This window comes from Rhipicephalus microplus, chromosome 1 (assembly GCF_043290135.1).
Source record: "Rhipicephalus microplus isolate Deutch F79 chromosome 1, USDA_Rmic, whole genome shotgun sequence".
NCBI lineage: Eukaryota > Metazoa > Arthropoda > Arachnida > Ixodida > Ixodidae > Rhipicephalus > Rhipicephalus microplus.
Window position 1 is genome coordinate 289137886 of NC_134700.1, and position 13502 is coordinate 289151387.

Sequence of the window (13502 nt, forward strand, 5' to 3'; positions counted from 1 at the left end):
GTTTGAATGTTAAGCCTTCAAGCTGATGAGAGCAATATGGGTGTTGCACGTGCGATACTTTTGCTTTCCTTTTCATCATCAAAATAAGGTATCTTTCGTAACTGGTGCGAAGGTGAATACTATCTTCTCGCAAAAAAGGACCCCAACCGAGGCTACATCACGCGGTCAGACAAAATGGAAAGCAATCACACGCATTAGCCGTATTTACCTCAGGTGATTGACGGATAAGGATTTTACGGATATACGCCGGTATCCGAGATATACACTCTAGAAATCTTGGTTGAGTTTCGCCACAAAGCCGCTCACGTACGCAACAATCAGGAGACATGTCCTTGCGGGAAAACAAAAAAGATGCTGCTTTACATGGAAATTGTTTTCGAGCTTAGCACGTATAGTCTCCTGCGCTTTTGCTGTGGTTGAAGCTGATCAAAATTGTATCTTCTTACAGTCCTTCTAATACTTTTGAAGCGCTAGTCGAGCGCCCGTTCACTTCTTTACGTGCAATTTTGCGTTGGGTCTTTCAAAATCAACATTGTTCTATGACTAGACCTCCTCCACGATGCTCGATCTATTGCAAGCGCCGGAATTTTTATCAGGTGATTCGCACGCGAAATCGTCACGCTCCGATAGTTTACTGAAGCGTAATTGCGTCGAGGAGCCACAAGGATGCTTTTATGGTTCACTTATTTACTTTGATGCAAGAAGAACCGCGGGTATACGTTAACGGCAGTTTAGGCTCGGGAGCAGATCTTGGGTGCATGGTCTCACAGTAAGTCAGCCCAGAAAGCCAGACGATCATTTCTACAATTATTGAAGGAAACGTCACGGAACGACCGTCTCTGGAACCCTACACTGTGTGTTGTGTGCAATGTGCATCTGTTGCTCTGTCTTTCTCTCTCTCTCTCCCTCTCTCTTATCCCTTATTCCTCTCTTCCCACGTGTATACGGTAGCAACCTGGAATTAGTTTAGTTAACCTCCTTACCTTTCCTATATTCCTTGTTTCTCTCTCTCTCTACACTGCCTGTGCAACAATGGTATAATAGTCCTATGCTTTCTTTCCCTCTCCCTCATTCAACTATTTTAGTCATTCTTGCGACTGCCACCACGTCAGTCACGCATTCAACATGGACACACTTTGCTCAAGCGAATCTTGCCATATCGTGGTGAAGAAACAAAAAAATGAGGGGGGGGCGGGTCAAAAGGGAATCGACTCGTCATCCCCAAGTTTCCCCGACTTGTTTTCCCCAGCAGGCACTTTCGCAGTAAGCCGAATGGCTAATTACCGGCGCCTAATTAATGAGTTTATCGGAGTTGACGCACCACCGACATGTGCTCCAGGTAAGACACCAGCCACGATGCAAATTCTCCATTTATGCTAAACTAGCCAATGTACACGTCCCGCATTACACCAAAACGCGGTTGGTTACGCATCGCAGACTTACTTAAATTACGGCACCAGGCCCCGAAATCGAACCCGCGTCTTCTCGAGTTTAGTGGCCGCTGCGCTGGCGCGCAGCTAGCTACTCTGCCGCTTCTAAACATTCGCGGCGTCTAAACACCCACGATGCGCCCACGTGGGGTGGCCGCTGACCTGTCTCCACGATACGTGGACGAGAAAGATGAGCGGTCATTACGGTAATAATAACGGCCCTGGCACGCCGTTTTCCCCCAGCGGTGGTGGGGGCCCGGCCTTTATCAGCTCAAACGCTCAGCGTGCTGCCGCGCTGCGGCCCACCAGCCTCCACACATGGGTCTTATCGTGACCGACGCAGGTCTCGAGCCCCCGGTTCCCAGCAGCCAGTTCGGGGCGCATCCTTGGCCGTCATTTGAGGCCGCCCAGTGCCAAGAAAGTTGCGTGCAGCTTGTAACGTGAGGGAGGGAACAGGCGTGGCTCCTGTCCTAGTCAAAGATAGCAGCATGTCTGTTAAGCCCGTTCGGACAGCTTCTATACTCTCGCAGCCAGGATGTTTGGAAGATGCGCACCGTTGTACAGCTAAAAAAACGGCTGGTTAGGCACTGCGCCGTGCTCCCGACCGGGTTGCAGAAATTAGGTGCCTTTTCTCATCTTCTAACCACTAACACCAAACACGGCTAGCGCATCCGGAAGTGCCGGCGAAGACCCCCTGCACCGAAGAAACGCGAACGGCGGTCAGGATCGCAACGGCTGCGCTCAGCTGCGGTGCATGGAAATATATAAAAACCACGGGGGGGATAGAAGCACGTGAGAAAGGGACCAGATGTCTGAGGAACCTGCGCGGCGTGGCCACCCAGCGTGAAACGAGACCGCGTAGTCCCGGAGACACCCGCTATCTCCCCCTCTCGCCGCTGCACGGCGCTCGCTGCCTGCCAACGGAAAGCGGTGAACGGGAATGCGCGCGGTGAACGAAAGAACGCAGGCGTAGCCAGTGCGCTATGACGCAGCCCTGCCTTCACCACCTCTCCCCAGTAGCGCAACCGTACGGCCGGGTGCACGTGGCCCGGAGGACCTGCCGCGGTGGTGTTGCTTTGGACGACGGGGAAGGGGCATACACACTGGTACATGCACAACCTGCTCAGCCACACTGATTGATTTCGTGCTCCGCTGTTCATGACGCCGCTGGTGATTTTTTTTTAATAAACATGTAGTTCGCGGTGGTGCTGACGGGCTACTGGTCGGGGAAGTTCACAAAAATGATTTGCGGGGAAGGCGAAAGCAATTACTCGAAAAATAATGTGCATACGAGTGAGTCGGGATGTCTTGCAACAACATCGTCGATCTATATCAACACGCGAAATTTACGGAGTTAGCTGTAAATGTTGGCACTTATATACTGCGATACTAGGAGTATTTTCATTCTAAATAATTCATGCCACTTTTTATGGCGGCATGCAGAGCTTCATGTCTGTATCAATCTACATACGTAGATAAAGCTCGGGCGTATTTAGGGTCTAATCTAGAATAATAGTCATGAGAAATACCGTAGTAGTGATATCCGTGTTAATTTTTACGCTTGGGGTTCGTTAACGTAATCACAAATCTAAGTACACGGATGTTTCAGGATTTCGCAAGCACCGAACACGTCTCCTTGAGCTTAGCAGCGCAACACCTCACCTGCTAAGTGGTACCACCAATGCGCATCTCAATTGCCTTCAAATTTCCTGTTAATCACAAGAAATAGAGCAACAACTCCGCCATTTCCTTGTCAGGCTGAAAGAAGTATGTGCATTACAAATAAACGTGACATGCGAGCCCAAACCACGGTATGACTATGAGGCTAGCCGTAGTGGAGGGCTCCGAAAATTCGGACCACCTGGGGTTGACCGAGGACTGCTCAGAAAATTTGATGACTACACTGATGGAAAGATTGTCACTCAGTAGTGATTCAAACCAACCCAATTTTTTTCGAGAGAAGTGGAGTTATATTTTTATTTCTTTATTAAATATTGCGCCCCGACGTGGCTAAGGTACTCGGTTGCTGACCGCAGGTCGCAGGATCGAATCCCGGCTGCGGCGGCTGTATTTTTGATGGAGGAAAAAATGCTGTAGGTCCGCGTGCTCAGATGCACGTTAAAGAACCCCTGGTGGTCAAAATTTCCGGAGCCCTCCACTACGGCTTCTCTCATGATCATATGGTGGTGGTTTGGGGACGTTAAACCCCACACATCCTTAAATATCGCGAAAACAGCCTGTGGCGCCACATGGTGGCAGAAACTTTAATTATCCGAGCTGCCCTCTGACGCGACCATAAACTAGCGTACGCTGTCAACAATTTACTTGATGGTACTGAAGTATTGTTACTTCTTTAAAGTAAAAGATATTATTCGGCACAAACGTACATGTAAGCCTGCGTTAGAAGTAAGCATTAAAGTGGCGCTGCCTTCGCATGACGTAATCATTCCACGCTCGTCAGCGTGTCTTGAATAACTTTTCTGTGCGCTCATGGAACCGTGCACGCTGTTTCCAGGTAGCCAAAATTTTTAGCGACGTTGTTTTTTTTTTCTTATTTACAATCTGATTCAAAATTGACGTGTACATGCCAGTCGGAACAGCCGCGCTTTTGCGCAGTGACGTTTGTGGAAACTTGGCTTGGCTCGTGTGTCGAGAGAGTAACGACGACGGGACAAGCCACCCATTGATTGATATGTGGGGTTTAACGTCCCAAAACCACCATATGATTGTGAGAGACGCCGTAGAGGAGGGCTCCGAAAGTTTCGACCACCTGGGGTTCTTTAACGTGCACCCAAATCTGAGCACACGGGCCTACATTTCCGCCTCCATCGGAAATGCAGCCGCCGCAGCCGGGATTCAATCCCGCGACCTGCGGGTCAGCAGCCGAGTACCTTAGCCACTAGACCACCGTGGCGGGGCGGACAAGCCACCGACACAGGCACAACGTTGGGCGCAGGCGGACGCAACGAGGTACTAATACAGAGAAGCTGTATAAAGCCACATCGTTTCATGGTAATGGCTTGTTATTTTTAATAATAGTTGTAAAGCTAAAAATAAATGTGGTTAAGCATAGTTACAGGAACTCTTGCCAAACCAGAACAACCACAGCATGCACAGGTCGCTAGCAGGACCACCTGCATCGCTCTCGATTTTCAGCGTTGCTAGACAAAAGGGCACGTCCGTGTTCAGAGTCTTTCATGACGAAAAATGCCGTTTGTAAGATAACTGAGTGCTTTAGAGACTAACTACGGCAACTAAAAACACTACGAGAGGCAAGTTTTGTATCGCGCCGGAAAAACTTGGTCGAAGAAAATCAGTTGTCGGTCCCTTTCCTCGTAACCTATAGCCATTACTCCGATATTTCAGAACTTTGTCCGGACTGCCACAATCGCAGTGATTTTAACCACGTGCTCTGGAGGTGCCCCCTCTTTACAAAGAAAAAAAAATGAAGAATTTTCCGGAAACTCTTTTCATTTGATGCTCACGAGTCCGGTTCTCGTACAACAACTCAAGTCTGTCCAGAAGGCCCACGATGCGGTGGTGAGGCTGGACCTCCCCGTCCCTACGTGGGAGCGGCCCACGATCCTACCCCTATAAAGCAGGGTTTTTCATCCATCCATCGGCCCCTTTAATATCCACTGACATCGCACAGTACATAAACCTCTGACATTTCGCCGCCATTGAAATGCGACCGCCGAAGCCGGGATCAAACCAGCGACTTATGGCTCAGCTGCCGAGCAAGCATCGTGACTGTGAACTGTATCACTGCGGCGGACAACGCGCAGGCGTACCACAAGTACGCGTTTCGCCTTTGACGCGTTCACGAAGCAACTTCGGACCGCTGATCACTTCGCCCAGGCGAAGTGATCAGCGGTCCGAAGTTGCTTCATGAACGCATCGAATGCTGAACGCTGAACGAGTAATCAGCGGTCCGAAAGCGGGTCGAAACTGGGCAAGCACGAGCACCGAAAATGGTCTTCGTCTTTCGCTGACACTGCTACCTACGAAGGCGAAGTGATTAGCGGTCCGAAGTTGCTTCATGAACGCATCAAATGCTGAACGCTGAAAGAGTGATCAGTGGTCCGAAAACGGGTTGAAACTGGGCGAGCATGAGCACCGAAAACGGTATTCGTCTTTCGCTGGCACTGCTACCTACGCGCTGTCCATTCTACAGCGTATACAAATTTACAAGTCTATACTGTCGTGCACACATCTTAGTGACAACAATATGGCTTTATCGTTAATGCACGCAATGTCGTATATGAGTCAAAAGCTCTAGCGATTTCCCTTCCGCCATGTTTATGGCGGACCGTCTGTGGCGATTCAATAGCAGAAATTCCGCGTGGGCATGCTATAAATCGAGTCTGCGCATCGCAAACACGAATGCAAGTGCACTTTGGAAACATTGTCCGACTTGACGTCTAAGACATACGGCGGCATCTCAAGGAGCGGTTGAGTGAAAAGGAAAGCATAGATCAATGACGTGTGCTTCTGAGCGTGAATGCTATAGCCACAGCCACGACGACGGCGGCAAATATATATATATATATATATATATATATATATATATATATATATATATATATATATATATATATATATATATATATATATATAAGGGAAAGAAGTGTATACCTAAGGGCTCGTTTTCCGTGTTTTTAACACAATAATAATGAGATATAACAATAAGAATTCGAAGGTCGTAGGTTCGATTCCTGCTTACAGTTGGTAATTTTTTCATCCACTTTTCTTTCTTCTTATTTACATTCCATTAATGTCAATAACTTCCCCTGTACATTCCTTGGCATTACTGTCTGTTATATCTTATATATATATATATATATATATATATATATATATATATATATATATATATATATATATATATATATATATATATATATATATATATATATATATATATATATATATGGAGAGAGAGATGCAACGTTTTGAAGCGCCTCGGCTCAACGAGTGTGGCAAGGAACACGGTTCTTCCATTTCCGGCACAATGATGCAGGACAGAATTTTAAAGAAGAGCCATAAAACAAAAAGGAGGCAGTTGCAAACTGCAAGAAAAAAATTTCGGAGCGCATATTTCTTACTTCCGTCTTGAGAAGAGAGAAATCATGACATGGCGCGTTCTGCAAAGTCTGAATAGGAAAAAGGCGTACCGGCAGAAGGGGTGGAGGTAAGGGGAGAAGAGTTTAATTCTTTTTCTTTTTTTGTGTGTGTGTGAGACAGCCTTCTATTTGGTCGATTCGTCCCGGGTTTCGAATGCAGCTGTACCTACACCATAGCTCTAGTATCTTGCTATTTCTTGTTCTTTCTTCCGTATCAAAAAAAAAGACAAAAGAAAAGACAGCGAGGCACACAAATCTAGAAAACTACGCTTCGCTTGCCCCGAATGTAAATAAAATGTGGTTACGCATGGGCGAAAGAAGTATACCAGCTGCATTCCACGAGGCATACGAGAAGAGACAAACGCGGGAGGACAAAGAAAATGTGACATTTCGCCCACTCAGTCCGCGAATGGCGACGCCTTGAGGGTAAGTGAGAAAGCAGGGGGGGAGCACTCGCGACATCTGACTCGCATCAGATTCACTTTATTGACAAAAAAAAAAGGGGGGGGGGGTGTTCTGTGGCACGCGTAGTCCACACGGACGGGGCGAAACGACGCGGACCTGCGGCCTGCATTCGTCGAGTTGGGTGTCCTTCCAATTCACAGCACGGAGAGCACGATCGACGGCTGCAAAATAGGGGAGCCTGGGTTGAAGAAGGCCCAGGGATGCCTTCCACGGCTCGTATAAGGAGATTCGTTCAATCGGATTGACTTCCCACGCCCCATCCCACCCACTTACGTTTTCCCTTGAGACGTATAAAGAGAGGGTGTTTTTTCTGCTACGCACGCAAAGAGATAGAAAGAGGTGTCTAACAAACGGGCGTCTCCCTTACCTACCAGTGTCACGGCCTTCTCCAAATCCTTTTCTCCCGCGCTGCCGCTGTTTTCCATTACGCGCGCGGGCGCGCTTTTTGTAGACTTCTGATGAAACTTTCATTCGGTTGTCGCTCTTGCTGTTCGTTTTTTTTTCTCGGGACGGCGAGGGCATCGCGACCATGTGGGAATAAACTTTTGATTTTTCGTTCGGTGTGCGCTGTTGCTGCCGCCGCGGCCGAGAAGCGAACTTCTTTCGTTTCCGACCGCAGCTGTTGCGTAAAACTGCAAAGGCGGTGGGTGCGCGCTCCTTGCAAAGTAAGCAGCGAGCCAGGGGCTTGGTGATTCGCTTCCTCCCTCCCACTTTTTCTCTCTTGGCCGTATATTTGGAGAGCCGGCTGTGCGTGAGACGACCTGTGCTCGAGTTTTGAGCAAGGCCCTGAGGGCAAAGTCGAGACGAGCCCCGGTTCAGAGAAAAAGAGAGTGCGAGGACCCGAAAAAGGCCGTAGAGAAGGCCTCGAGATCATCGCCGGGGACAAGCCGCGAGATTTTGGGCGAACGAAGTGGCGCAGCAGCGGACGAATGTGCGGCGACCGCGGCGAGAAGAGACCTCGTTTTCGGGCTCTCCGTTTCTGCATTTTTACTTAGTTTTCCCTCGAAATGTTCCAAAACCGGCTTCAAGCCATTTTCTTCCAACGCTATACCGCTCTCTTCAAGGGTTTTCTTTTTCCTTCAAAGCAGAAGGTGGAGTATGTGTGTGTGTGTGTGTGTGAAAGGAAGTGGGGGGCGGGAGGGGGGGGAGTGAAGCGGTGTACGAGATTCTCACTCCCTCTGAGTTCTCAAGCCGCTGACGCGGAATGGAAGAGGAGGATCTGCAGGCCGAGCCCTGATTACGTCTTTGCTTCCCTCTGAGTCGACCGTTCTTTGCTTTCCTTTCTCGCATCCTCTCGGGGTCCCGAGAAAAGGGGCAAGAAATTGTAAGATAAAAAAAATTAAAAACGCACTCACTTGTGTATATTGCGAGTATAAAAAAAAAGCGGGAGGAAAGTAATAAGGAAGAAAAAAAAACTAGACAGGAGTGGCAGGCGCGAGAATTGTGCCACGATAAAAATTAAATAAGAGATGACGAGAATGAACCGTACGCTCAGCCCGGCACCGTATATATATACGCGTGGATAATGAAAGCCGGCAGAAGACGAGCCAGTGTAAGTGGGGGGGAAAGACGTTAAAAGAACTCGGAGAAGGGATGCCTTCGCTTCGCCCGCGAGGCAGCGAATAGTCGGGGCGAGGCAATTTGCGTCGGCGCCTCCGGCTGACGTGGCGGCGTTCAAGGCAGGTTTTGACTTTCCATCTACGGAGCTAGGTGACCGCGGCTGAACGCACGGAAAGGGGCGCGCCGGAGAAAAGGGCGGCCACGGTTGCTGTTCCGGGAATCGAGAGACGGCAACCCGGCGTGGAGGTGTACACCGCTGTCACGTGACGACCGAGTCACGCTGGGGCGATGAAATTCCCGCGGCATCCGGGGTAACTGATGGGGTCCGACTAAATAGGGTCGGCAGGCGATTACGCGACGCGAGAGACCGCAACCGACGTCCTTGGAGGAGTTCGTGTGCCGCTCACCGGCGTGGGAGTCTGACGCAAGCGTGCCACTGAGTGTTCCCCACAATACTTACCAGAGGGAACTCTGGCGCTAATGTCTATGGGAGTTGCAACACACGGCGCTTCAACGAGCATGGGAATGACGGGTAGTACACGCATTTGTCTAATTTTCGTACTTCTGGCCTGCTTCTGGCTCCGTGTGTGTTCGTGTGGCTTGGAGCTGTTTTTTTTTTTTCACGAAAACATAAATTAGCAAATGTTCACCGTTTGCGCTTCACAACCTTATTAATTTAAGCTTACTATTTTGAATCAAGTCCCTAAGTTCAAAAGGGTTCGTTCTTTCTTTCAAAACAAAACCGTAACCAGCAATAAACGAAGCCGCAAGTACGATTCGCCGCCCGCAAGTACGAAGACTAGGCAAATGTGCGTACTACCCATCATTCCCATGGTCGTTGAACGATCGCAGCGCCAGAGTGCGCTCTAGTTAATTTTGAGAAACTCTATGCGCGCCACAGAGTTGAATCGAATGACTACAGCAGTAGCCGCAGACCACTCGTCGTTGGCCAGTTCGTATGGAGCAGGCAGGCCCGGATTTTCTGTTTTCTTCGTTGTTCGTTTCCTTCGCCCTTCCTTTTCTTGTTGAAGCTATTGTAGATGTCGCCCAATACGAAATATCGTCGGACGACAAACAGAAATAGTACCGTTAGCGAACGGCACCGCTTTTCACGTGAAAAAAAAAAAAACATCTTTACAGACAACTGGGAACACTTTGCGCCTTGAAAGTGCACCTTTGGGTCCCAAGTGTGCGCACATTGCGCGTTTCTTTCTCGCCAGAATATGTACCTTTGGTCACTCGCTATGCGGAAACCAACTTATGAAATCTCCTTCAGTTCTGGACGAATTTCGATTTGCAAACTTTTGTTCTATGCGAACAGCCGCGTGTGGATTCCACGGGTGTTTCTCTTTGTTTGTTAGTATGTGTCTATCTCTTCAGATTTCTCGCAGTAGAATAACCTCGTTAATAATAACAATAAGAAGAAGAAGAAGAAGAAGAAGAAGTGCCTAAAACACGACAGGGTAATGAGGCCTGCCGTAACGGAGAAAGTTCTGACCATTTGGTGTGCACTGACAGAGCACAGCACGGGCCTCAAGATGTCGCCAGCATCGAAATGTGACCGGAATCGAACCCAGGACTTTCGGGTCAGCGGCCGAGCACAATAACCACTGCTCTGCGGACCCTCGCTTAGATCTGTTGCGAGAGTAGCGAAGACCCTCTGCTAGGCCGTGGGCTACGAGAGTAGCGAAGAGAGAGAAAGACAAGTAGTTCTTCGAAACGAAGTTCTGAGATAGCAGTCAAGAAAGAGAGAGAGCAACTTCGGCAAACGCTATACATAGTTTCGGCAAGTGTTGCGTTCTTCGCCAGCACACGTACATAGACGTGAGTCTTGTTCGGCCACCCTCCCCACCCTTATACAAGGTTCGTTTGGGCACACTTCCGAGCAGAAATAGGAAAATTGACTTTCTCCGGAAAACAACGCTGAGGGCTAGAGGACCAAAGAACAAATAAATAGATACGGAGAAGGGCCACCACCACGTACGCTTGGGAGCGGTGGTGCAGCACGGTCGAGAAAGGGACGGCTTCCACGGGAGGCCGCAGCACGAAATTGGACGCGGCGCATCGCTCGATAACACTCGCTCAACCGCGTCTGGCGCCAAGCGCGGACGTGGAAACAAGGTCCTCGAAGAGAAGCGACAGCACCGCAGCGTCCATCGACAGACGAAGTGGCCTTATGCGGCGGAAACAGTAAGGGCCAGAGACGAAACAGAAAAAACGAATGGACAGCACCACTCTTCGCCTGCCAGCTGGACCCTTACCCGTTTTCCAACTGGCTCTTCCTCTCGAAACGGCAACAAGCGACGGTCAAACGGGGGGCAAACAAACCTGGGCCTTTGTTATATGCGCGTATACACACAGCTTCGCTGAAGGACACTCTCGCGCGTCTGCCGCTGGCTACTACCGCGAGTATGGACAGTTATTAGTACAATGGACTATGGACATCCTACGGACTTGGACACTTTAGTTTAAATGTGTAGTGTATGTTGTGCTTTGTCCTTTGTTTGTTATTGTACCTGTTATACAGACGCTTGTCTCTTAGGTTTGTTGCGTCCCATGAAAGAATAAACTTTTTCTAAACAGAAGAGAGACAGTTGTTGTAGGTGACCCGAACTGGCGCACGACGGAAGAACGTTTCTCGATTCTTTCAGGGAGGACGCAAGAAATAGCTCATCGGCAGCATGAGCTCGCCCAGCACTCAGGCAGACAGGCGCTTGAAGGCGCTTAGTGGCACTGTTTTTCTTTTGCAAGCGCAATGAAACTTCGAGGTTTACCGAGTTATAACCGCATCGCTACTAGGCTTTTCTTTGTTTGCCCCCGCGGTATAGCTTGCGGAGCCGAGCCGATGAGTTCTTGCCCCGCGGAGGTAAGGCACGTCTTGTTGTCTTCGTGGCGCGGCCTCCGTCAACGCATTCTCTCGTCACCGGCGCGCTGCGGAAGGATGGAGTCCGTGCGGGCCGTTCTAATATTAGGTGCACGTAGAAACCAGCGAGAGGCATGGAACGAGGCATAAGCGAGCGCCCGAGCAGCCTGCAAGATTGCGCGGGCGCTGCGGAGCGCGAAAAAAGGGTTGCCGCATCGCCGATTCTCCCGAGATCCGCGTGTTTTGCTTATACACCGCGGTTCCCCGGGACATCCGGTAACGCAGTCGCGAGGCGGCTATATACTGCGTGCGACTGGCTTTGAACGCGAAGCCAGCCGCGATGACATTACTCGAGACCCTTCACCACCCTCCTCCCCCCCCCCCTTCCCGCTTTTCATCCGTACATGATGGGAATGCGGGCAAGCGAAACTCGCGTAGCACCATCTTCATAACTCTGTACTGGATCAGCATTTAGGAGTAAAGCTATGAACAACCACTTGAAAAGAACACGTTAGGACTCGGCAAGTGTACGCTCTGAGAAACACGACGAAATAGTATGCGTATAATTAAAAACTGTGCGAAATGAAAGGCTTTTGAATGTCAGTCTGCCCTCAGGATAAGCCGTATAGTTTACTCAAGTCATTGAAGAAACGCGTCTGAGCGTATATATAGCAGCTGTGTTGTCGTTTCCCCGCGCAGTGGTGGCCCGCAGGTAAGACCATAAGGGGAGGACAGTGGTGCAGAGGAGGGCTAATAAGAAATCAAAACTCACCGAAGTGTTGGGAAACGCTGTAGTGCCTTGAGGAAGACGATGAGAAAGAGCTTATTGTTGTTTGGTGCGCACAGTAAGCATGACTTCAGCTTGTTCTATGTCGCCCTCAAATAACAGAGACAACTGTTTGTGTATACTTAGCTACGGAGCAGAAACCTGGAGACTTACAAAGAGGGTTCAGCTTAAATTGAGGACGACGCAGCGAGCAATGGAAAGAAAAATGGTAGGTGTAACCTTAAGAGACAAGAAGAGAGCAGAGTGAATTAGGGGACAAACGGGGGTTAAGGATATCATAGTTGAAATCAAGAAGAGGAAATGGACGTGGGCCGGGCATGTAGTGCGTAGACAGGATAACCGCTGGTCATTAAGGGTAACTAACTGCATTCCCAGAGAAGGGAAGCGGGTTTGGGTGAGACAGAAGGTTAGGTGGGCAGATGAGATTAAGAAGTTTGCTGGTATAAATTGGCAGCAGCAAGCACAGGACCGGGTTAACTGGCGGAACATGGGAGAGGTCTTTGTCCTGCAATGGACGTAGTCAGGCTGATGATGATGATGATGACAAGGAGCAAGGATAATAATAAGATGTTTGTAAAGCACAAAATAGCAGTCTCTTTACGCGCTGTTGTCAATGTTTTATTACTTTTTTCTTTCTCTTTCGTTGCAGGCGCGGCCCGTGCAGTGTCTCTGAAGTGACGTGACCGCCTGCGCAGAGGACCGCGCGGACAGCAGCCGGAAGAAGCGGAGACGGCGCGATACAGACTTCGCACGTGCTCACGCGAGCGGAACTCTACCCCGGCTGAAAGCGTGCCAAGACAAACTGCAACGCGGCGCAGCTTTGACAAGGAAGCAGCGTCTTGTGGACTTTGTTTTGTCGGGAGTGCGTTATGTTTGGACTCGCATTTGAGTGGGTGCGTGCGTGTGTGTGGTCGACTGCGTGGGGGTGGGAAATAACGGCGTCGAGTCGCGTGCGTCGTCCTCTGAACGTGCAATGCCGGCGACGGGGGCGGCCGTGTACAGTGTTCCCCGGTGAGATTGAGAAACAGCATTCCTACGCGGCAGAAGTACGAGGGGGAAATCCAAATGATGGTGAATGGACAGGTCGCATCCTTCTCTCAACCGTTGAAAGTACGAATGTTAAGAAAATTTCTGGCTAGATCAAGAGCTCTGCACCGTCGACTGGGACGTCTGTGCTTCTGTATCGAATGGGCGGTGACGCGAAACTTGAGTGAATGGATAACGTTGGCTCGTAGATAACAAATGCGTCTATAGGAGGCCCTGAATCTGAAGCG

The 13502-nt window shown here is 49.6% G+C and overlaps 1 protein-coding gene across 1 annotated transcript in view; it reads left to right on the plus strand.

Moving 5' to 3' along the window:
* LOC119159388 (growth arrest-specific protein 1) overlaps positions 1–13222 on the plus strand; it is a 29099-nt gene extending 15877 nt beyond the window's left edge. The window contains exon 2 of the mRNA XM_037412131.2: positions 12878–13222. Coding sequence (XP_037268028.2) covers positions 12878–12911 — 34 coding nt within the window. The 3' untranslated portion in view covers positions 12912–13222. The remainder of the gene's footprint in view (positions 1–12877) is intronic.
* The last annotated feature ends 280 nt before the right edge of the window (positions 13223–13502 follow it).